The 24,903-nt window shown below is 53.7% G+C and overlaps 1 protein-coding gene and 1 non-coding gene across 2 annotated transcripts; one reads left to right on the plus strand and one right to left on the minus strand.

Annotated features, from left to right (window-relative positions):
• The first annotated feature begins 678 nt into the window (after window positions 1-678).
• On the plus strand, window positions 679-14,521 carry GNPDA1 (glucosamine-6-phosphate deaminase 1). The gene is made up of 7 exons (XM_055143517.1): window positions 679-835; window positions 1,660-1,789; window positions 7,006-7,107; window positions 8,552-8,734; window positions 9,512-9,696; window positions 11,618-11,792; window positions 13,065-14,521. Exons 2-7 carry the CDS (start codon window positions 1,666-1,668, stop codon window positions 13,160-13,162), a joined length of 867 nt encoding a protein of 288 aa, XP_054999492.1. The 5' UTR covers window positions 679-835; window positions 1,660-1,665; the 3' UTR covers window positions 13,163-14,521.
• A 2,563-nt stretch (window positions 14,522-17,084) lies between these two features.
• On the minus strand, window positions 17,085-17,160 carry TRNAA-UGC (transfer RNA alanine (anticodon UGC)). The gene has a single exon. It is a non-coding gene; the product is annotated as a tRNA-Ala (tRNA).
• Between the last annotated feature and the right edge of the window lie 7,743 nt (window positions 17,161-24,903).

Consider the following 24,903-nt stretch of genomic DNA (forward strand, 5'->3'; position numbering starts at 1 on the left):
CAGCCATACAGTATTCCAACACCCATCCCTCCCCCAGTGTACATTCCTCAGCACCTGTGTCCCCAGGTTCCCTCCCATCACCCCCACCCCCTGCCTGCCTCTATGGCAGGTGCTTTTCTCCTCTCTGTCTCTTTCTCTCTCTCTTCCCCCCCACCCCAATATGATTGGGCATAATGGTTGGCAATACTGATACTGAAAGGTTACCCACTGATACTTCTTTTAAAAAATAAAGGAAAAAATGCAATTATATTCATAACAAAAAGCAGTTTTAGGGGGCGGGAGCATTAGTCCAGCAAGTAGAGCACCTGAGTTGCAGGGGCCCACCCAGCATGGGATCCCCAGCATCCCATACGGCCGCTCAGGGCACCTCCAAGAGTAATTCCTGAGTGCAGAGCCAGGAGGAATTCCCGAGCTTCGCTGGGTGTGGCCTCCAAAAAAAAAAAAAACAAACAAAAAACCCCCCAAAGCCAAAATAGTGGTATTTGCTAGGTTAAATAAATGAAATTATTAGCTTAGGTGAATAAATTGGAAAGAAACTCAAGGCAGAGCGGGGCTAAGGAAGCCACACAGCACACCCCCACCCCACTTCACCCCCTTATTTAGGCGCCGGGCCGCGGCCCCAGGCCCCTCCCGGCGGGCAGAGTCCGGCGGGGCCGCGTGATTCGCCGTCACGTGAGCGCGGGGCGGGGCCTGCCGCCGCCGCCGCCGCCGCCGCGGGATAAGAGGGGAGCAGGGGCGCGGGGGTCCGGGCAGTGTTGCAGCATCCCGGGGGACCGAGACCCCGGACAGCCGCTTGGATCCCTCGCGCCGGCGCGGCCGCAGGACTCACGTCGGGGTGAGACAAACGCTCGTGCACCCGAGGGGCGGCCCCTGCGGCTGGTCGCGGTGCCGGGAGGGGAGAGGGGAGGGAGGTGGCTGGGGACAGCTGTCCGGCTTTGGGAGCCATTACCGTTAGCGACCCCCAGTGCTTTGGGTCCCCCGAGAACTGAGGAGCCCCCTGAGCGGTGGGGCGCCCCCCTCCCCGTCCAGCCCCCACGACGCTCTAAACGCAACGCCTTGAGCACCTCCCGTGGCTCTGGTGGACCCCGACTCCCTGTGACCTCCCGCTGCTTAGTTAGGGGGTCCCGGGTTAGAGCGGGTCAGCAGGGCGAGGGAAGTGGGGACGGGCCCGGGGCTTACGGGGCACTGGCCAGCCTGTGGGTGACTTTGTGGCTTGCCCGTATGCAGCCGCGGAAGATTGGGCACTGTGGAAGTGGACCGGCAGGTCCTGACACCCCACTTTGGCCCACCAGAGAATGAGCCCCTTGACCCTGCCCTTTGTGCAGGGAGGAACAGGCCAGGCCAGCCTGTCCGGCAGCCCCGCCTCCTGAAGGAACCGTTTCCCGGGAACTGAAACTTCCAGCCCCCCATCTCCCCGAAGCGGGGCTGGTGTGGGAGGGCCTGGACCCCCCCCCAAACCTGGCTTTCTCTTGTGTAACCCCCCACCATGCACACCCCACCTTTCCCTCCTGGCTTCTCACCACACACACACCCCAACCCCCACCACATGCACCCCTCACTCCTGACTTCTCAGTGTCACACACACACACACACACACACACACCCCTTTTCTCGCCCCCCTGCCCCCCACATACGTACCTTTTCTCGCCGCTCCTGCAGGACAAGATGAAGCTCATCATCCTGGATCACTATTCCCAGGCCAGCGAGTGGGCTGCCAAGTACATCCGGAACCGCATCATCCAGTTTAACCCGGGGCCCGACAAGTATTTCACCCTGGGCCTCCCTACGGGTGCGTGCTGGGACGGGGTGGCCGGGTGGCGGGCAGGCACTCCTGGGGGTTTCAGGTGACTCACTCAGGAAGGGGTTCAGAGGTACCAGTGCTGTGTGTGAACCCCCCTCCTGTACCCCAGGGACCCAGAAAGCAGGACCCAGCACCCCTGACAGGTGGGTTTAGTTGCAGGCGGCTGGGAAAGGAGCCTAGAGCCAGGATTCGTATTAGCCTGGAAGACTTTGCAGCTCACTGTTCGCCTCCCTCCTAAGCCAGATCCGCCCGCCAGGCTTCCTTAACAGAAGTAAATCCTAAGGCCTTTGAGCAAACATTTATGCTACTGCATCTGCCCCATCCCTTGGGAGAATTGAGAAAGACAGTGACCAAGAATTTCTTACAGGGGCTGGAGCAACAGCACAGCAGGTGGGGCGTTTGCCTTGCACGCGGCCAACCTGGGTTTGATTCCCAGCATCCCATATGGTCCCCCGAGCACTGCCAGGAGTAATTCCTGAGTGCAGAGTCAGAAATAACCCCTGTGCATCGCCAGGTGTGACCCAAAAAGTGGGGGAAAAAAAAAAAGAATTTCTTAAAAAACAACAGAGAACCAGTTTCTTCTTTTTCTGGGCAGGAGAGTGCTCCCAAGCTGTGCTCATCGGGCCCAGGGGCCACTCTCGGTGAAGCTAGGTGGGTCCAGCCATCAGTTCACACTCAGGCCTGGACACTGAGCAGGGTCAGGGACCCAGCTAGGGGCCTTGGGTGAACATAGGCTGTCCCTAGCTGTCTTCCCAGGCCCAGAATCCATTTCCTTCTGATGAAGATCAGAGCACAGCCTTCATGGTTAGGTCACTTGACCCCAGCTCCTCAAGGAAAATGTCCTGATTATTTCTTTCTGGGGTAGGTGGATTCACCCCAGTGCATCCTCCTAAGTCTGCAAAGACTCTTGTTTGCTCTTTTTGCTGTGCCGGGGATCAAACCCAGACCCTCACACATACAAAGCAGACCTACCCCTTTTTGAGTTTGTGGTCAAAGAGTAGTTTTATTGATTTGCTTTAGTTTATTGTTTTGGGGCCACACCAGGCAGGGCTCAGGGCTTACTCTTGGCTCTATGCTCTTGGCTCTGTGCTCAGGGCTCAGTCCTGTTAGGGCTCAGGATGATATGGGATACTGGGGATCGTACCCAGGTCAGCTGCAGGCAAGATGAGTGCTTTACCCACTGTACTATCTCCGGCCCCAGGAAATATTTTAAAACTTCACTGGTTATGCAACTACTTAACACTTGTAGCTAGAAAAATAGCCATAATTAAGTACATCAATGAAGGAGCATGGCGGTGTGCCACAAAGACATTATTTATGAACACTTCTGAGATTTGAAAATATATACATATATACATATATTTTCAAATTATATAAATATATATCTGCAGTACAGATTTAATTTTTGCAAACATGAGAAATAGGTGATGTGGCTCAGGGGGCGAGCAGATGGCTCGCATGCGTGAGGCCCTGGGTTTGATCCCTGACACTGCTTTTAAAAACAAACCCCAACAACTTAAAAACCACCAGTGCTCTAGAGCTGCAGGCTGGGTTTAGCTGTGGCTGGAGGCCACCGTCACCTCCGCAGTGGGGATTTTGTGGGAGCAGTTTCTGCGTGTCCCTACAAAACCACCTTTCCCGTGGCCAGCTAGAGGTCACACTGACATCCTGTTTTCAATCTGAAGTGACTCAGCCTCCCTCCACCTGGGGCAGTCTGGCTTCTGCTGAAACTGCTCCCCAGCACCTGTGGAATCTGACCCCGGCTCCTCCTAGTGACACGCAGGGCACCCGCAGACCTTCCTCTCACATCCTGCTCTTAGCGGAGCACCAGACAGGGACCCGAGCAGAAGCCAGACAACTAACTCGGGCTCATCTAAACAGAAAAAGAGGGAGTGAAGCCATAGTACAGCGGGTAGGGCATTTGCCTTACATACGGCCCTTCCCTGTTCAATCCCCGGCATCCCATATGGTCCCCTGAGCACCACCAGGAGTGATCCTGAGCACAGAACTAGAAGTAATCACTTGAGAACTGTCGGGTTCGGCCCCAAAGCAAAGCAAAACAAAAAACAGAACAAATTTAAAAATAAAAACAAGGGGCCGGAGCAATAACACAGCATTTGCCTTGCACGCGGCCGACCTGGGTTCCATTCCCAGCATCCCGTATGGTCTCCTGAGCACCGCCAGGAGTAATTCCTGAGTGCATGAGCCAGGAGTAACCCCTGTGCAACGCCGGGTGTGACCCAAAAAGAATAAATAAATAAATAAATAAATAAATAATAAAAACAAACAGGAAAAGAATATGTTGGCAAGATACAATTGATGGGAAGGCTAGGACTTTAGGAAATGGGCAGGATGAAGTTTGAAGAACTTTTTCTTTTTCTTTTTTTTTTTTGTCTGGGGGCCACACCTGGCGGCGCTGAGGGACTAATCCCAGCACAGTATTTGGGGGACCATGTGGTCCAGCAAGTGGACTGGAGGGCAGCACACACAGTGTGCATGCTGACCCCTTGAGCCGTCTCCTTGGCCCAGACAGGCACTTTCTATGCTCAGGCCCAGCTGAGGCCTTGTCACGGGGACCGGCTGCGTATTGGTGGAGTGGGGTAGGGATGTCTGCCACTGCTAGTCATGCAGCAGGTGTTTATGGGGTGCCCCTTTGAGGCCAAATTGCTCTAGGCGCAGGGAATATGGCAATGAACTCAAAAGACAGCAATTCCTGCTTTCCTGGAGCTTCTGCCATAGCGGAAGAGACAAATCATAAGCAAATCAATGAGCAGCACACAGACTATATTGGATGGCGAGGAGAGGGAAGAGGAGGGAAGCGGAGAAGGCGGGTAGCAAGCGGCTAGGCTGAGAAGTGCTGTGTTGGGTGTGGTGGTAAGGCAATGTCATTCTGAAGAAGTGACATTTGAGTAAAGCCCCACAGAGGTAAGAACTGTGCAGACTCCTGAGAACAGCAGGTGCAAAGGCCCTGAGGTAGAACTCCTGGAAGAGGAGAAATAAGGGGAGGATGATAGTCAGGGACCAGGCTGGTAGCACCTTTACTAGGTGTGGCTGGGACTTGCACTGCAGTGAGAAGCCGTTTGTGGGCTGTTAAAGATATCTAAGGACGGGAAGGTGACTCCGAAGGTTGGAGCACCTGCTTTGCATGTGGGAGGGCTGGGTTCCCTCCCTGACACCGCATGATGCTCCACGCATTGACCTGGGATTAGCCTCTCAGTGCTGCTCCCCACACCCTCCCATGCATGCTTTTATTTCAGTACAGTGTTGTTTCCTTGGGGTCGTGGCGGGGACAGGGGGTGTGCACAAAGGCCAGTGACATCTGGGGTGGGGGTAGGAGGTTGTGTGGTACTGGGGACTGAGCCTGGGCCAGCCACATGCGTGGCATGTGCCCTAATTGCTGTACTACCTTCTAGAGAAGGCTCCTGGGTAGGCTTTTAAAAACATTCCCATCTTTTGATATGTTTGTTTTGGGGTCACACCTGGTGATGCTCGGGGCTTATTCCTGGCTCTGCACTCAGGAATTTCTCCTGGCAGGTTCAGAGGACCATTTGGGATGACAGAGGTCAAGCCCGGGTCAGCCACATGCAAGGCAAATGCCCTACTCGCTGTACTATCTTATCGTTCTGGCCCCCATCTTTTGATTTAAAAACAAAATTTTAGGGGGCTGGAGCAATAGCACAGAGAATAGGACGTTTGCCTTGCACATGACCGACCCGGGTTAGATTCCCAGCATCCCATATGGTCCCCCGAGCACCGCCAGGAGTAATTCCTGAGTGCAGAACCAGGAGTAACCCCTGTGCATTGCTGGGTGTGACCCAAAAAGGAAAAGAAAAAGAAAATTTCAAATACACAGAAAAACTGAAGTAATATGGTACCATTTAGATTGCACTGTCATAGCACTGTCGTCCCATTGTTCATTGATTTGCTCAAGCGGGCACCAGTAACGTCTCCATTGTGAGACTTGTTGCTACTGTTTTTGGCATATCGAATATGCCACAGGTAGCTTACTGGGCTCTCTGAGAGGAACGGAGGAATCGAACCCGGGTTAGCCTCGTGGAAGGCAAACGCCCTACCGCTGTGCTAGCAACAATTGTTAATATTTTGCTATATTTGCCTTCTCTTCTGGATCACCTGTTTACACACACACACACACACTTTTTATGAGCCTCTTGACACTAATAAATCCTCAGCAAATAATTCCCTAGAGACCTCCCCTTAAATATGATGTCATTGTCATGCCCCAGACAAGGAAAAATCAGCCCACAATATCTACCCTAATACAGGTTAGACTGAATTTTCCCCTAGTTGTCCACATTCTTTTCTTTATATAGATTAAAAAAAATCCAGTCTCCAGTCAGACACTGCATGTTTAGCCTTTCAATCTACAGAAGTTCTGCTTTCCTTTCTTAGTTTGCCCCCAAAATAAGAAACCCACACCCAGTGGTGCTGAGGGGCTATGCTCAGGAGGCACCCCTCGCAACGCCTGGGATTAAACTGAGGTGGGCTGCATGCAAGACCAGCACCTTTCCTGTTGTACTACCTCTCCAGGCCTCCTGCTTTTTACAATGTATTTATGGGACCAGCGCAATAGTACAGCTGGGAGGGCGCATGCCTTGCACACGGCCGACCCAAGTTCGATCCCCAGCATCCCATACGTCCTCTGAGCACTGCCAGGAATAATTCCTGAGTGCAGGGTCAGGAGTAACCCCTAAGCATCACCAGGTGTGACCCCAAAAGAAAAGCCATTGGCTGTAGTAAAGAGGCTGTTTGCTGCACTGTGGGACGTCCTCCCCAACCCTCCCCACTGACCCCATTGACCCAGATGTTGCTGCCTCGAGTCCTCTCTAGACAGCGAGTGTCTCTCTCCAGTGTCCCATCCTGTCGCTGGCACCCCCCTTTCCCCGCCCCATACAGAGTAGCTGCCCAGGACTTTCCTGTCCCTGGAGATGGGCTTGCAGTCGCAGCCCCTCCCACCATCAGGAGCTTGGGGCTCTGCAGCGGCCAGCTGTGCCCTCCTGTCCAGGGGCAGCGGGCGGGGCAGGGGGAAGCTGGCATGGAGCGAACAGTTCACAGTGGCACCTAAGATGATGAGCATTGCGAGAGCACTGTGAGCTCAGAGCCGACTGCTTCCCGGGGGTCCCTGGGCTGCTGAGAGCCGAGGCCGGGGCGGGGTGGGAGGCTGAAAGCTGTGGGCTGTCTTACAGGAAGTACCCCTCTCGGCTGCTACAAGAAGCTCATTGAGTACTACAAGAACGGAGATCTCTCTTTCAAGTATGTGAAGACCTTCAACATGGACGAGTATGTGGGTGAGTCTCTCGCGGTGAGGGGGCGGGTCTGCCCCAGTCAGGAGGCGACACGGTGCCCAGCAGCCTCCGTGATTCTTGACTCAGCATCCGTCGGTGCCCCCGACAGTCTCCTTCCAGGCTTCGCTTTACTCTGTAGAGCAGGATGAGTAAAGATGAATAAAGCTCAGGATCACTCCTGGCTAGATTTGGGGACCATATGGGATGCTGAGGATCGAATCCAGGTCAGCCCCGTGCAAGGCAAGTGCCCTACCCACTGTAGAAGTGTTCTGGCCTATCTAGGATTTTTTTTTTTTTTTTTTTTAGTTTTCTGGTTCTGGTTCACACCTGGTGATGCTCAGGGGCTACTCCTGGCTCTGCACTCAGGAATCTCTCCTGGCTCAGGAGACCATATGGGATGCCAGGGATCGAACCCAGATCAGCTCCATGCGAGTCAAGCGCCTTACCTGTTGTACAATCATTCTTGCCCCTCTGTTGTCATCTTGATGACACTTTAGAAGTGTCATTAAAAAGGAGTTCAGGGCTGGAGTGATAGCACAGTGGGTAGGGCGTTTGCCTTGCACTCAGCCGACCCAGGTTCAAATCCCAGCATCCCATATGGTCCCCAGAGCACCGCCAGGGGTGATTCCTGAGTGCATGAGCCAGGAGTGACCCCTGTGCATTGCTAGGTGTGACCAAAAAAGCATAAATAAATAAATAAATAAATAAATAAATAAATAAATAAATAAATAAATAAATAAATAAATAGGAGTTCGCTTTAAGTGCTCCCTTTTTGAAAGAGCTGGTACATACGCGTAACTGCACATACTGCAGTGGCCTTTTCACTTGTGCAGTTCAGAAGCACATTCACAACCAGCCTCTGGGACTTCATCCTGTAAAACTGAGACCCTCCCCGGTGGACACCCGTGCCCCCCATCTGTGCTTCCTGCCCCCTGCCACCTTGGTGTGCTCTGAGTGGCACCCACTGGCCACCTACAGCTGAGACTTCTCGTCACCGACTTGTTTCCCTTAACATCATGTCCTCCAGGGCCCGTCGGTCGGGGCACACCCGCATTTCCTCAGCTTTCCCTCTGACCGTTTCTGGGAGGAACTCTTCTTCCTCTTGGCTAACCTAAAACCCCCTTTTGGAAAGCCGGGAGGTCATACGCTGCAACCAGTTTGGGGTTCAGGCTGACGGGGTGGGTGGGGGGCACGGCGAGGGGGGTGCTTCTTCCCAGACGGGCCCAGCCCCATCTGCAGGTGACTAGGCCGCCTCTAGGGGCCCCTGGCCTGCAGCCGCTGGCCACAGGGTCAGGTGGTGGTCACGGCAGTGACCGTCCCCACACTCGGCCTGTCCTCAGTGGTTGGGGTCAAAAGGCTGCCGCCCATGTCCCCGAGGAGAGAGCCCGGGGGCGTGGGGGCGCCCTGGCCCAGCCCAGGCTTAGTGGTGCTCGCACACGCCCCGCAGGCCTCCCCCGAGACCACGAGGAGAGTTACCACTCCTTCATGTGGAACAACTTCTTCAAGCACATCGACATCCAGCCGGAAAACACCCACATCCTGGACGGGAACGCGGCCGACCTGCAGGCCGAGTGCGACGCCTTCGAAGAGAAGATCCGGGCGGCGGGCGGGATCGAGCTGTTCGTTGGAGGTGAGTGCGGGCGGGCGGGCGGCACCGGCCTGGGGAGGGGGGTGCGGGAACGGGCCTGGGGCGGGTCTGCCAAGCACCCGCTGTTCCGGCTCAGCTATGCCTCCTGCACCGAGGCCCGTTTCCGTCAACTGGGAGATGCTGATTGGCATCTGGAAACCCGGTGCGCTGTCCTCAATTTTGACAGCTCAGTGGTGGCACTTTGCGTCAGCACTGAGCAGTCACAGACACCTGTAGCGCCGGCAGACGCCACACTCAGCCACTGGACACTGCAGACAGGCAGCTGCAGCCCAGAGAAATTTTGCGACTCGACTAAGGCCAGCAGGCCAGGGCCAGTGGCGACATGCGGGGGAGGGTGGAAGGCCCGAGTGCCCCCTCCTGCCCTGGGGCGCCCCCTGACAGTTCCCATCAGTCACTCATGGGCCTGTGGAGTCTGACAGCTACGTGTCCCAGAGAAGTCACAATATAATGATCTGGGAGGACCACAGCTACGTGGATTAAGCCTTATGTGTGCTTTATGTTTGTTTGGTGGTAGGGGTGGGGGGGACGCATTCAGGAGGACCCTGTGGTACGGGGCTCAAAGCCAGGGCTCCAGCGAACGCTTTAATTCTTTTGCATCCTCCCCCTGAGCCCCCTGCCTCGCCGGAGGAGAGGGTAAGTGCACCTGTTAAACAGTGGAGCTGGAGAACGCTCACGTGCATAGGATGAACTTCGCCAGGGGGTGAGGAAGGGAACCTGTGGGCAGGGGCTGACGGCACCGGCTTCCCCCTCCTCCCTCAGGCATCGGCCCCGATGGACACATTGCCTTCAATGAGCCGGGCTCCAGTCTGGTGTCGCGGACCCGAGTGAAGACTCTCGCCATGGACACCATCCTGGCCAACGCCAGGTTCTTCAAGGGAGACCTCACCCAGGTGCCCACCATGGCCCTGACGGTGGGCGTGGGCACCGTCATGGACGCCAGGGAGGTAAGGACACTTGGGGCCCAGGCCTGCCGAGGGGAGGGGCTGGCCAGGCTGTTCTGTGGAACTCGACAGAGCGACTCGTGTTACAGACGAAGGTGTCATCAGTTGGGTTGAAACCCCAAGTGACCATGCCTCGGTCCCTCCTTCCTGTTGGACTTTATCGGTGGCCCTCACCGTGCCCATTCAGGCTTCTCACGGTGAGCAGAGCTCAGTGCTGCCCGGCAGAGGGGACTGTCCCCGCAGGGAACGGGCAGGGCCAGCCGCTTCCCCATCTACACTGGCTGCCCTGGGCCCAGGGACTCAGAAATGTACAGAAGAGTTTTTTTTTGTTTTTTTTTTTTTTGCTATTTTGGGTCACACCTGGCGATGCACAGGGGTTACTCCTGGCTCTGCACTCAGGAATTACCCCTGGCGGTGCTCAGGGGACCTTATGGGATGCTGGGAATCGAACCTGGGTTAGCCTGGGTCAGCCTGGTGCAAGGCAAGCGCCCTACCCACTGTGCTATTGCTGCAGCCCCTGTACAGAAGAGTTTTGAACTGAATTTAGTGAGTTTTTTTTTTTCACTCAAAAACTTGGATGTTTCAGGCTGGCGCGATAGTACAGCGGGTAGGGCGTTTGCCTTGCACGCGGCTGACCTGGGTTCGATCCCCAGCATCCCATATGGTCCCCTGAGCACTGCCAGGGGTAATTCCTGAGTGCAGAACCAGCAGTAACCTCTGAGCATCGCCAGGTGTGACCCAAAAAGCAAAAAAAAACAAAAACAAAAACAAAAACTTTGATGTTTCTGTTTCGCTTCTTGTGGGTGTGTGGTTTGAATTTCCTCTCGTTTGAATTTTGGACGCATGTTCTCCTGTCTGGGGTGTCTTCTGTTGGAAGCATCGCAGTTTGGTTTCCAGTGAGTAAACAACTCACTGGAAATGCGCGAAGAGGTTCCCTCTGCGGAGGGAACGTTGTGAATGAAGACACCCCGATCTCCTTCGGGACCCCAAATCAGGACGGGAGTCCTCCCGTCAAAATCGGGGTGTCTGGATCTGGGAAAGGACCTGGCACCGGAGACCAGAAAACTGTATTCTGGGATTGCGATCAAAGCGCCACATTCTCTGAATGTGTCTTATTTCTAGTCCTTCAAGAAAGAAACAGGAAATCCTGCGAAACCCCTCCCCGAACGTGAATCACAGTGAAAGGAGATCTTTGGGGCTAAATTCTTTATATTTATAAATATATTTATATTCACTTTCCTGCACTTCTGTTTTGATAGTCCAAGTGCCGGCAATGGTTTATGTTTTTTGTCTTATTTAAACAGAAAGAGCCTTAGGGCCAGAGTGATAGTACAGTAGGTAGGGCGCTTGCCTTGCATGCCACCATCTCGGGTTCGAGCCTCGGCGCTCCATGTGGTCCCCTGAGCCCTGCCAGGAGTGATCCCTGAGTACCGAGCCTGGAGTAAGCCCTGAGCATTGCCAGGTGTGGCCCCAAAACAAACAAGTGAATGAAAATCAGCAGAAAACCTTAACCCGCGCCCCGCGAGTCACAGACGGTCTAGCGCTGAGGCGGAACTGCAGGTCAGGACAGTCCCTCTTTCCTGTTGTGACTGTGGGGACCCGCCTGCCCTGGGAGCTGCAGGGCCTCTTCTGGCAGGTGCCGCTGTCACCGTCAGGGTCACACACTGGGTGGACAAGAGCACTGCCCGTGGGTCCGCCCCTTACCCTGAGACCCGACTCTGCCGGGGACCTGGAGGTTCTCGAAGTTGCCTCCCCCGTGCCGGGTGACAGAGCTGGGCAGCGGGATACCCGGGGCCGCGCTGCACATGAGCCTGACACACGTGTTTGGGTTGGGGGGCTGCGGGGGGGGCAGACTGGAGCTGGGGGGTCCCGCCCCAGCCCGGGCCACTGCTGCACCTCCCTCAGCGCCACGTCCTGTTCCCAGGTGATGATTCTCATCACCGGCGCCCACAAGGCCTTTGCGCTGTACAAGGCCATCGAGGAGGGGGTGAGCCACATGTGGACGGTGTCGGCCTTCCAGCAGCACCCCCGCACCGTGTTCGTGTGCGACGAGGAGGCCACGCTGGAGCTGCGGGTGAAGACCGTCAAGTACTTCAAAGGTGAGGGACTCCGGGAGGCGGGGCTGGGGACTCCCATTCGGGACGGCGTCAGTAGCCTGCCCGCGGCTCCCCTGTCCACCGCTGCCAGGGGCCACGCCCGGCCCCTGTCTGCTCTGAGGGCACGAAATGACAGAGAAGCTGCCGACCAAGGCCTTTTCCCTCCCCCGGGGATGCTGGGCAGCGGGCGCCTCTTTCCAACCAATTTAGGTCCATTTAAAAAGGATGTGGAGGGGCTGGAGCAATAGCACAGCAGGTAGGGCGTTTGCCTTGCACGCGGCTGACCCGGGTTCGATTCCCAGCATCCCATATGGTCCCCTGAGCACCGCCAGGGGTAATTCCTGAGTGCAGAGCCAGGAGTAATCCCTGAGCATCACCGGGTGTGACCCAAAAAGCAAAATAAACAAACAAACAAATAAATAAATAAAAATAAAAAGGATGTGGAGAAAGAGGGTCAGCGGTCAAGACAGTCAGGCTGAAGCACAAGAGGGCAGAGGGACTGGAGAGATAGCACAGCAGGTAGGGCGCTTGCCTCACGCGGCTAGCCTGGGTTCAATCCCTGACACCCATCTGGAGTGATCCCTGAGTGCAGAGCCAGGAGTAATTTCTGGTGGCCCCAAAACAAAGGTGGAGGCCTCCAGGGAGATGGTAGAGAGGAAGAGGCACTTGCCTTGCATGCAGCCAACCCAGATTTGAATGCCACCCCCCATAGGGTGCCCTGCACCACTGCTGGGTACCCGAAAACCCAAATTTAAAAAAAGAATGCATGCTGCTTTAAGAAAACCCTCGTGTACTTTTGTTCCTTGCTTTAAAAAATGAACTTTGGTGGGAAGTGCTCAGGACTTACCCCTAGCTCTCTGTGCAGGAATCGCTCCTAACAGGGTCCGTAAGCAGTGGCAGCGACGGAACCAGGGTCAGCCGCAAGCAAGGTGCACGAAAGGCCCTAACTTCTGTACTCTCCCGCCCCCAAGAACGAGTTGTGTTTTTTTTTTTTTAATATAGTCAATTCCCCTAGAGAAAGAATTTACAAAAACATCCCATAGATTGTGGCATGTATTGGGAATAACAATTCTTCTTCCCACTCCTCAGGTGTTTATTGCTTAAGGACCACAGAGAAAAGACAGAAGTGTTTCCGTTCTAGAGCAGAATCTAAAACCTGAGCGCTTCTCAGCTTGACTTTCGCTAAGTCAAAATCTGAGCACTTTTGGACTTGACTTTTGCTGTTACCTGTGGAACTGCTTCCACCTGCATTAACTGCTTCTTTTTTTTCTCCAGGGTTAATGCTTGTCCATAACAAGCTGGTGGACCCCCTGTACAGTATCAAAGAGAAGGACACCGAGAAAAACCAGCCAAAGAAGCCATACAGTGATTAGCCTATGCCTACGTCAGGGCCCAGTGCCTCACTGGGACCCTAGAAATCGTTTTTAGGAGGAAAAACTTGTATTTCTGTAATCTGTTATGGTCCCTGCAAAGGGTGCTCTTGCCTGTGACTCTATGGCCAAGAGCCTCGGCAGAGTTTAGCTACCGGGAGAATGATTTTTATAACTTGACTCTCAATCAAAAACAAAAACAAAAACACCTCTGGACAAATGTGCTGACGTGGAGGTCTCCCCAGAGGCGGGTTTCTGGCTTCCTGTTTGCCGGGTACTGTCCACTTGGGAGGTTCTGTCCTTCCGGGCCTGGTTCTCATCCGGAGATTGGGGCGCCTGGTTCCGGGACGAAGCCCTAGCGAGTGCTGATGGCTAAGCTGAGGCTGGCTCTTCCAGATTCAGGCCCAAACTGGCGGTGCCTGAGTATAGCAAGCATTAGTACCTCCACTCCCCGCCCCAACTTTCGTGCCAGTTTTGGTGTTTTTTTGTGTTTTTGTTTTGTTCTGTTTTTTTCCCCTCAGTTGGCCTTTCATGAACTTGGAGAAATCCTTTGGGGAGGAGTTGGGTGGATGGGGACTCAGCAGGTTTTTGCTGAGAAACTGGTCGTCTAGGGGCCCAGCCACGTCAAACTCCACTCCCTCCAGGCCCTCTAGCGCTGGGAGAAAGGCGGGAAACCCATCCCCCGCCCCTGTGTTTTGTTCCAAGGGCTCTGTCACATACTCATTAATGAGGTCGCAACCCACGTCAGGGCTGTGTCCAGGCAAGGGGACAGGCGCTCTGCAGGAGTGCGGCCGAGGGCCACGTTCCTCTCCTCACCCCTGCCTGCCCTCTTCTCTCCCTCTCAGGTTCCTGTGGCAAGGGGTGGGGTTCCCAGAACGTCAGGAAATAGAACCCTTGGGTCCCCGTCCCCCACATGGCTCTGTCCCTGCCACCTTCAGCCCTTCTGGAGCGTGGCCGCCTCCCGAGCTGTCCCTTGGCCTGTGTGAAGCTGCCGCCGCTGCTGTCTGGGGAAGGACCCTCAGAGCTGGACTCGGGCCATTCAGGGCCGCGTCAGGGGTCCACGTTTTGCCTCAAGCTTTTGTCCGTGATTATGCTGTCGTTGCTAAGCTCATGGATCAGTGGACCTGTTTACAATGTGGCATTTTCTATTAAATTCAGTATTTTCAAATAAAACATGCCTTGTGTGGACTAATGCCCGCAAGGGCCAGGAGAGGGGCCGCTGAGCTGATACTGGCTGTTTGGGGGCAGTTAGCAAGTAAGCAAGCTGCACACGCCACGCCAGGCCCGGCAGGAAACCGTCCCCAGTGTTCCCCGGCCCTCTCTGGTCCTACAGGGAGGCTAACAGAAGCATCTCAGAACCCAGAGGCAGGGGCTGGAGCAATAGCACAGCAGGTAGGGCGTTTGCCTTGCACTCGGCTGACCCGGGTTCGATTCCCAGCATCCCATATGGTCCCCTGAGCACTGCCAGGGGGTGATTCCTGAGTGCATGAGCCAGGAGTAACCCCTGTGCATCACCAGGTGTGACCCAAAAAGCAAAAAAAAAAAAAAAAACCCAGAGGCAGCTGTGTGGGGAAGTAGCAGCAATGCGCGCTCAGGTCTGAACACAAGGGCCATACAGCAAGGCTCTCTGGGGTCAGAGCCATACAGCGGGGAGGGCATTGGCTTTGCATGTGGCCAATCCTGGCTTGATCCTCGACATTGCACATGGTACCCTGAGAACCACCAGGAGTAACCCTGGAGCATCTCTGGGTGTGGCCCAAAAAGCAAAAGTAAAAATAAAAGAGAATGCCACTGTGATCAGGACGAATCTCCAAACTGCACGATTTAGGTTTCAGAATTGGGGGTGTGGCTAAGTAACAACAGATGCTTCCCAAGGCTGAGGCCCTGAATTCCATTCTCAGCACTGAGAACCTAAAAGATTATCCCTAGGTCGAATATAGGATTTAAAAAATTTTTTTTAATATAGTCACAATGTAATGCAAGATCTTGGGTCAATATAACCAGTTAAGGTCTAGCAGCTACCCCACAGCCACAATTTCACTTTTGTTCGTGTGTGTGTGTGTGTGTGTGTGGCGGGGTGGGGGGGAACGACTCCCTGTCATGCTCGGAGCACTGTGCAGAGCTGTGGATGGGGCTCGCAGGGCCGTGCTTGGTCCTTAGAGTGGATGAGGCTCGCAGGGCCGTGCTTGGTCCTTAGAGTGGATGGGGCTCGCAGGGCCGTGCTTGGTCCTTAGAGCATCTCCCGCCCCTTTTGCTCTCATTGGCCTCATTCTCCCCCGATAAGCTACGTGGAGACAGATATTCACGTTACTTTCATTACATTCTCTTCACTGCTCCAGTTCAATTGTGAATTTATTTATTTCCTTTTACTGGGCTGGAATGATAGCACAGTGGTAGGGCGTCTGCCTTGCATGTGGCTGACCTGAGTTCGATTCCTCTGCCCCTCTTGGAGAGCCTGGCAAGCTACTGAGAGTATCTCGCCCGCACGGCAGAGCCTGGCAAGCTACCCGTGGCATATTCAATATGTCAAAAACAGTAACAGCAAGTCTCACAATGGAGACGTTACTGGTGCCCGCTCGAGCAAATCGGTGAGCAACAGGATGACAGTGACAGATTTTTTTTACTGTGCCCAGTTCATAAACCACCCAGTGAAGGAAAAGAAACTGTATAGGGTTTGGTCCTGCCTACAGCATCAGGCACTCACTGGAACCTACAGATAAGGGGGTGCTACTGAACAAGAAGTTGGAAGAAGAGTTTCTTTTTTGTTTTGGGGCCACGCACCCAGTGGTGCTCAGGGCGCCCCTCCCCAGGTCTGTGCTAAGCGGCTGCATCCGGTGGTGTCTGGGACCCCTTGGTGCTGGGGGTCTGACTCCAGCCTCTCACAGAAGAGCTCACACTCAGCCCTTGAGCTATTTCTCTGGCCCAAGAAAAGCTGAACTTTTTCCAACAATTTTTTTTTTTTTTTTTTTTTTTTTTTGCTTTTTGGGTCACACCTGGCGATGCACAGGGGTTACTCCTGGTTCTGCACTCAGGAATCACCCCTGGCCGTGCTCAGGGGACCATATGGGATGCTGGGATTTGAACCCGGGTCGGCCGCGTGCAAGGCAAACGCCTTACCCGCTGTGCTATCTCTCCAGCCCCCTCCAACAATTTTTTGAGACATAATTTACATAATGACACTTTGGCGCCACATCCGGCAGTGCTCGGGAATTCAGGAGACCGCAGGTGAGGCCGGAGACTGTGCTAGGGTCTAAAATTTACCCACTTTTATAAATGTAATGATTCATTTTGGTTTGGGGGCCGTGCCCAGCAGTGCTCAGGCGGGGCCGAGGGGAGCAGCCGGGCGGCCGGGGATGCACCTCATCAGACCACTGCTCCAGCCCGCAACGATTACTTACTGCAGTTCCTCGCCACAACTGACCTCTGTCATTCCCAACCCAAATGCTCCCACCCGGCTCCAGACCCGGGTGCCACTGGCCTGCTTTGTGTCTGCACATTTCCTTCGCCAGATATTCCACTGAAAAAAAAAAATCAAGCGGCAGGACAATTGCGTCCGCTTCTCTCACCGGGCAAGGTTACGGGGTTGATCCACATCAAGTAGCCATCAGCTCACTGCTTTTTTTATGATCAGAAAGCACAGCACACTTTGTCCGGCAAATAGCAGCTTCAGTTTTTAGGTCAGTTTTTAGAACTAAGTGAAAAAAGACTTAGTGATGACATAAAATGGAGATGTCTGTCTGAGCCTCAGGATGTGCTGCCCGGGGCTGTTTCCCTAGTGACCAATAGTGTTCTCCTGCTCCATCCTTGCTGGTGGGGACCGAGGGCGACTGCCCACTCACGGGCCCAGCTGGGCCTCTGACACCAGGCTCTGAGGGGAGCTAATTAGATTTCTCAGGAACCGAGGTGGCCTGATATGGGTCTTGTGTGGGAGTGCTGGGGATTGAACCCAGGGCCTCATGCATGCAAGGTGTGTGCTTTATTTACCACTGAGCCACATTCCCCACCCCCATCCCAAACATCTTGCTGCTGAAAAACAAAAATGAAGGAGCTTTGAAAAAAGATCCAAGCCAATATTGAGAGGACAAGCAACCAGAAAAACGGGGCTCCTGACAACAGGACCAATCAGGAACTACTAAATGCAGTTAAGCGGAACAGGATGAATCTAGAAGACTCCCATCATCCCCGCAGGAAGCCTGGTGCTCAAACAGGAGAACAGTTTCAAGTATCTATGGAAGCATGTTTCAGGAAGTGTAGACAGGAGGTGTTCCAAAGTCTTATTACTTCCGAGTGGCCCTGGTGGGCTGGAGAGTCCAGTGGTGAGGCCCTTGCCGTCCACGCAGCTCACCTGGCTATGATCCCTGGCACCACATACGGTTCTCCAAGAACCCCAGGAGTGACTCAGATCCTGAGCACTGCTTGGTACAGCCCCAAGACAAAACAAACAACAAAAGAAGGGGCAGCTCTCGCTCCCTCACCCCAAACCCCAAAATCAGCAGGTGATTTATTTATTCGTGCTCTTCACAGTGAGAACCAGGAGGTATTTCTAAAAGGAGAATCCTCTAGGGGGCGCCCCTGAGACAAGCTTCCAGGACTTTTCCCATTTGGGTTTTTTCCCCCCCCTTTTTATTTATTGTCTTTTGGGGTTACTTCCCACGAGGAGTTACACCTGGTTCTGCACTCAGGAATTACTCCTGGCGGTGCTCAGGGGAGCACACAGGATGCCAGGGATTGCACCTGGGTCGGCCGTGTGCAAGGCAAATACCCGGCCCGCTGTACTATCACTTCAGCCCCAGCCATTTTTGGTTTTGGGTCACCTGTGGCAGGGTTAAAGATCTCCCGATCTGCTTGTGGTCCACATCTAGCAGTGCTCAGGGGCTATTACAGCTCAGTATTTGGGGGGGTGGGGGGTGGGGGGTGGGGTCACTTCTGGCAGTGCTCAGGGGCAGAGCGGGAATCACCGGCCCCTTGCAGGCCGAGCCTGCTGCGCCATCCCCTGCACTTCCCCGAACTCTGACAGCGTCAGTCTGGCCCGTCCCGGGCCCCGAGCAGCAGGCCTAATTCCCAAGCGCTCTATTTCCCTGTCTGTCTGTCTGTCTGTCTGTCTGTCTGTGGTGGTTTGCCCTGTGACCTCAATTCTCTGATGGATGTAAGAAAAGTTGGTTTTCAGTTTGTTAAGCTTTTCTCACGCCCTATTTTCCTCACAGTCCAGACTGTCGCCTCCTGTCCACAAAAACCACATCTGAAACACCCCCAGTGGCCTCTACGCTGGTCACTCTTTCCAAAGCTCATACGGCCAGGGCGCTGTGTCGGGTGCCGCTGACCACTCCCCTCCACGCTTGGCACGGCTTCCAGAGCACGACATGGCTGCTTCCCTTCCCTGCTGGCCGCTCTGTCCCCTCGCCGGCCCTTCTGCTCTCCCCGACCTCTGGAGAGCGGCCAGACAAGCTCTCTGCACTCCCTCAGAAACCGGCTTTAAACACTTCTAGAGGGACCAAAGCCAGGACAGCGGGGAGGGCACTTGCCTTGCACACCGCTGACCTGAGTTCCACCCCCAGCAACCCATATGGTCCCCCGAGCACTGAGGAGTGAGCCCTGAGCACAGAGCCGGGAGTCAGTCCTGAATACAGCAGGGTATGGCCCTCCCCCAAATTATACACACATCTATGCATTGACGGTGACACTTTCATGTCCCTTGAACTCCACACTAGAATACCAACTGCCTGGCAGCACCCCAGAATAGCCACCCAGGTGTCCTGGGGCTGGAGAGTACAGAGTTCACTGCATTGATTGCAGCCAGCATGGTTTGGTCCCTGAGCACAGTGCCAAGAGTAAGCCCTGAGCACTGCTGCATGTGGCCCCACCCTGTACCTGGGCCCTTCCCCGAACAACCAGGAGTCTCAAATTCACACACCAACTACTACATTTCTGATGTTCCACATGCGAATCTGCTACCTGCAAGGTTTTTCCACCTCAACAGTTCAGAATCCCCCCCGCCAAAAAAAACCTCAAAGAAAAAAAGCCCTACAAATGAACTGCCATGTTGCTCTCACGACACATGCAGTCTATCAGCGAATCCGTGCAGTTCCCCTTGCAGTTTCCCCTTCAAGGTTCGTTCAGATCTGATCACGCAAGATTCCAAGCGCAGGGGTCCAGCCATCTGGACGTCTCACCCGAGCTCACGGGGGTCGGCTCCACTGGCCCACGTCCCCCTCCTCCAGCCCCACTCCCTTCCATTCAGCTCCAAACGCTCCCCAGGCTGCCACCAACATGGCCCAGTGCGGCCCCCACTACCTTCCTGGCACTGCCTCAGTGGCCTCAGCCCTTCGGCAACTGTGCTGCCCCTGACTCACGAGCCTCGTTCCTGCTGTTCCCGCTGCCCCCCTCCCCTCTCCCGGGGCCCCACCAAGGTCACTGCAGGTGACTGGGACAGCTTACAGGCTGTGGCGCTGTGCGTGCTCTGCATGCGGCCGGGCCTTTATTCAAAAGCCCAACTGAAGCCTGAAGTTTCCACGTCCCGTTGTTGGCCCGACTCCCTCTGCCTCTCCCGACTTCTCTCCACAGCACTTATGGGTCGGTGAAATTTACTGAGTGTCAGGCCGGAGCGATAGTACAGCGGGTAGGGCTCTTGCCTTGCATGCGGCCAACACGGGTTCGATCCCTGGCATCCCATATGGTCCCCCGAGCCCTGGCAGGAATAATTCCTGAGCACTGCCAAGTGTGGCCCAAACATAAAAAAGAAATTTGCTTAGTGTCTGTCTCCTTCCACCCGAACACAGGTCCCTCGGAGGCAGGGGGGTCCGCCTCTGTTCTCTTCACTGCCTCAGTCTCACACTGAGAAGAACCCTCAGCTCCAACAGGAGGAGCTCACTCAGTAATAATTAACAATTATTACTGCAACAATTTAACGCTTGTTGCTGAAGTGACTGAACCGTAGGGGACTACAAAGGGTGCCTATGCCAGAGGACCGAGTGTAAGACACACGCCTTTTAAAGGGACAGGCATTTCTGTTGCTTAGCTTGACAATCGAGAGGGAAAAACAGGCATAGGAGGGAAAGGCTGCACGAAGCAACTCCGGCAGCTCAGTCTAAGTTCCACTGTGCCCGGTCTGAGGCCGGGGCGACAGTATGGCAGAAAAAGTGCTTGCTTTCAGGTGGCTCACCCAGGTTCCATCCCCGGTTCCCCGTGTGGCCCCCTGAGCACCACCAGGAGTGATCCCTGAATACAGAGCCAGGAATAAACCCTCAGCACTGCCGGATGTGGCCAAAAAAGGGAAGAAATGAATGTGCCCGATTTTCGCCAACGCATCCTCTGGCTGAGAGAAATAGGAGCCGTGGAGCGGCCCCTTCAGCTGGCCCGCGTGGTTACGTGGTCGAGAGTGTGCGCGCTTGTAATTATCACTCACCTTGGCTAAGGACATTCTCAAAGTCAGTTTCCTGACCAGAAGCCCGCAGATTTGTCTGCGGGTGATTTTTCTACTTGGCGGAAATTGAGGGTCAGATGATTTGGGTACTCAGGCATCAGCGTGCAGGGGCACCAGGTCCCTTTCAGCTCAGGAGGCGACAGGTAAAGGCTTGTGGTCGCCAGCTCTGGCTCCAACACAGCTTTGGGGCTGTCGGGAGTGACACTGCCGGTTGGTCAGAGGTCGCACTGCCTTCCAAGGTGAACTGAGACAGGCCTGCGCCACCGGTATTTTTATAGGATGGTAAGTGCTGCCACCTGCTGGTAATGACGATTCTCTCCCCACCCCACCCCTTCTTCCTTCCTTTCTCTCTCTAGTTTTTATTTTTCGGGTCAGACCCAGCAGTGCTCAGGGCTTACTCCTGGCTCTGAGCTCAGAGATCACTCCTGGGAGGTTCAGGTTGGTAACCATAAGACCACATGGGACGCCAGGAATAATCGAACCCAGGCTGGCTGGGTGCAAGGCAAATGCCCTACCTGCTGTCTGCTGTACCATGGCTCCTGTCCTGCTCCTCTCCCCCCTCCTCTCCTCTCTCTCTCCAAGGCAAGTGCCTCAAGCCCTGTACTATCTCACAAGCACTCTTGTCTCTTAATAAAAAAACTGAATCGATATGTTAATGGATTTCTAACGTAAGCTAGAAAATATTAACAGTGACGCAGGTCCAGGATAGAAGTGACAAGTCTTTTCTCTGTTATTCACCGACACAGAGACCTCAAAGCAAAAGGAACTTCAGCTCTGAAGAGCCCTCTAGAGTGAGGTCATCAGCGGCCCGAGCGACAGGATAACGGGGAGGGCACTTGCCGTGCCCACTGGGAGCCGGTTCAATCCCCAGCACCCCATACGGTTTTCCCAAACCCGCCAGGAGTAGGCAGTGAGCACGGCCAGGCGTGGCCCCAAAACAAAACAAAAAACAAGAATTAGGTCATCAGTCCAAGAAGTTTTTTCGCTCATAAGCAACTCAGGCACAGCAAGAAGGACGAAGGGGCCCGAGAGCTGGCACAGCGGTTAAGGCCGCCCAGGTTTGAACCTCTGGCACCACATGGGGCACAGAGCCAGGAACAGAACCTTGAGCACTGCCAGGTGTGCCCCCCCCCAACCACCACCAAAAACAGTCCCTGTATCACTTACAATCAAACTGCTCAGGACAGAGCTGGGAATGTAGCTAGAGGCGTGCAGAGAAGGCCCGTGCCGGGGGTCCTGAGTTCCACCCTGCTACCATAGGATAAACAGCGAATGAAGACGGCTCTGTACCAGCCCCACAATTTTTTCCTGTATCACTGTATCACTGTCATCCTCTTGTTCATGATTTGCTCAAGCGGGCGCCAGTAACGTCTCCATTCATCCCAGCTGTGAGATGTTAGCAGCCTCTCCTTACTCGTCTTTCCCAATGATTGGAGGCTTCTTTCAGGGTTAGGGGAATGAGACCTGTTATTGTTAGTGTATTTGGCATATCGAACACGCCATGGGGAGCTTGTCAGGCTCTTCTGTGAGGGCGGGATACTCTTGGTAGCTTGCCAGGCTCTCCGAGAGGGACGGAGAATGTGTATCAGAGAATACACGCAATTATGTTAAAACCAAACATCAGTGGGCTAGACTATAAGAGGCTGCAAGGCCGCTTTGCAGCCATGCACTTCCGGGAGCTTTGTTTTATCTAGTCTCTGGATCTTGGCTGTTGATGGGATTACATGGTAGGGGGAGGGGAGGGGGACAGTTTGTGGGTGTGACTGCCAAGCTACTGGAAAATGGGGGGGTCTGGGTGGAGGAGGCCCAGTCCCAATCCAAGCATGCTTGGAGATCTCAGCCCCGGATCCTGCATGCCCGGGTTCCTCTGCCGGTTCCTTCATGCATGAGGCTCGTCTGAGCATGTGGAGTGGCCTTGAGCATGGCTGTGGCTGGGTTCCGGAGGTCTTTGGTGGCTGGGGCTCTGCTTGGGGCGGGAAGGGAAACTCAACCCGCTCCACTCCAAGGGGCCCTGATGAAGAAAGCCTGGCGCGGAGGTAGGAGATACAGCGTCATTTTTCCTGTATATCTAAAACTATTCTAAAACAAAAAGTTAGAGAGAGAGATCAAAAGCCCAGGACCAGGCAGCTTCTGTGGAGAACTCACTATTCAGAAAAGATTTAATACCAATCTGCTCAAATTCTTACAAAGTTCAAGACGAGGGAACGCACCCAAAGTTCTTTCTGCGCAATATACTCTGATACCAAAAACTGGACTGGAGCCATAGCACAGCAGGTAGGGTGTTTGCTTTGCACGCGGCCAACCTGGGTTCGATTCCTTTGTCCCTCTCGGAGAGCCCGGCAAGCTACCGAGAGTATCCCGCCCGCACAGCAAAGCGTGGCAAGCTACCCGTGGCGTATTTGATATGCCAAAAACAAGTAACAAGTCTCACAATGGAGACGTTACTGATGCCCTCTCGAGCAAATCGATGAACAGTGGGACGACAGTGCTACACTGCTATCAAAAACAGATATTGACGATCTAAGGAAAGGAAAACTACAGGCCAACATCCTTGATAAATAACAAAATCCCCAACCAAATATTGACAAACAGAATTCACAATATACTAGAAGAATCATGTAGGATTTATTCTAGGTCTATAAGAATGGCTAAACAGACACAAATCAACTAACATAATACACATCTACAAAAGGCAAAAAAAAATCACGATTATCTCTATTTTAAAAAGTATTAACTCGGGGCTGGAGCGATAGCACAGCGGGTAGGGCATTTGCCTTGCACGCAGCCGACCCGGGTTCGATCCCCAGCATCCCATATGGTCCCATGAGCACCGCCGGGGGTAATTCCTGAGTGCAGAGCCAGGAGTAACCCCTGTGCATCGCCGGGTGTGACCCAAAAAGCAAAAAAAAAAAAAAAAAAAAAAAAAAAGCATTAACAAAGTTCAACACCCAATTAAAAAATAAAAAACTCTCCACAACGTATTAAAGAAAGGTATCTCAACAAAGCGAAATACAACAAACACAACTCAACATCATTCTCAGTGAGAAGACAAGACTACAAATGCAAAGTTATTTCACTGGGCATTCAGGAAATCCCCACCATCTTACGGTTTATTTAGAGATAAAAAGTATTTTACCAAAACACTACCATCTTAAAATCAGTTCAGGGGCCAGATAAGACAGTGAGTAGGGTGCTCGCTTTGCATGTGGCTGACCCAGGTTTGATCCCGGCAAACCTGAGTACAATTCCTGAGTGCAGAGCCCGTGTAACCCCTGAGCACCTCTGTGTGTGGCCCCAGACAAAACAAAACTAAATTTAAACTTATTCACAACTTGTGACTCAACACAAGACTTCATGAGCCTACTGGTCATCTTTGATTTGGGGCGGCTCCTGGCTGTGCATTCAGGAATCACTCCTGGCAGTGCTCAGGGGACCATGTGGGGTGTCGGGGATCAAACCCGGGTGGGCTATGTGCAAGGCATGCTGTACTGTCTCTGGTGATCTTGAGGGATAAAGATTTTGCACTAGGGCTGGAAAGACAGGACAGGGCTAATGTGTTTTGCCTGGCATGCAGACAGCGAACTCTGCCCTGTCCCTTCACAGAGCTGAAGAAGTCCTGGGACACTGTAGGTTGTGGCCCCAACCCAGCCCCCTGCCCCAAACAATGCTTTAAATTTTTTTTTTTTTTACCTAAGGAACACTCAAAGAACACACAAATGTTTAAGACTGACTCACCCTGCCCCCCTGGCCAGTCTCCCAGTCCTGGTCTCTCAACACCCTCCAAACCTTGGCTGTAGCAACCACGCCCAGGTCCTGTAGCACAATCAACATATCAAAGCCCTTCCTGACCTCCTGCAGACAGGAGATCCTGCTCAAGGGCGGAAATGACCACCTAGGGTGCATTTCTGCTCTCCTAAGTCCAACAATCATTTGAACATTCATCTTAATTTTACTTCTTAATAACATTAGTCATTTTGCACGGACACAGCAAGAGATACATTAAGTTTACAGGATGACTCTCCTGGGGGCATCTCGCTATAGATCTCAGACTACAGTGCTCAGGCCAGATTAGTCTTTCCTAACCCTAGCAAGGTCCTAATTCAGTTGTTACTTTTTGGATCATGGCAGAATTTGTCCATGACCATGCTCTTAACTTATAGTTAAGTCCAGCCACTAGACGGGATCCTGCTTTTGGGGTGCTAGGAAGTAAGGGCAACTGAGGTTTAAGTTGAGAGGACAGATGCCCAGGAGTGAATATTATCCGAGTCAATTAACTCCCCAAATTACAAAAGCACAGCATTAATTGTCTTTCTGTGTCCATACC

This window comes from Sorex araneus, chromosome 6, assembly GCF_027595985.1.
Source record: "Sorex araneus isolate mSorAra2 chromosome 6, mSorAra2.pri, whole genome shotgun sequence".
Lineage (NCBI taxonomy): Eukaryota > Metazoa > Chordata > Mammalia > Eulipotyphla > Soricidae > Sorex > Sorex araneus.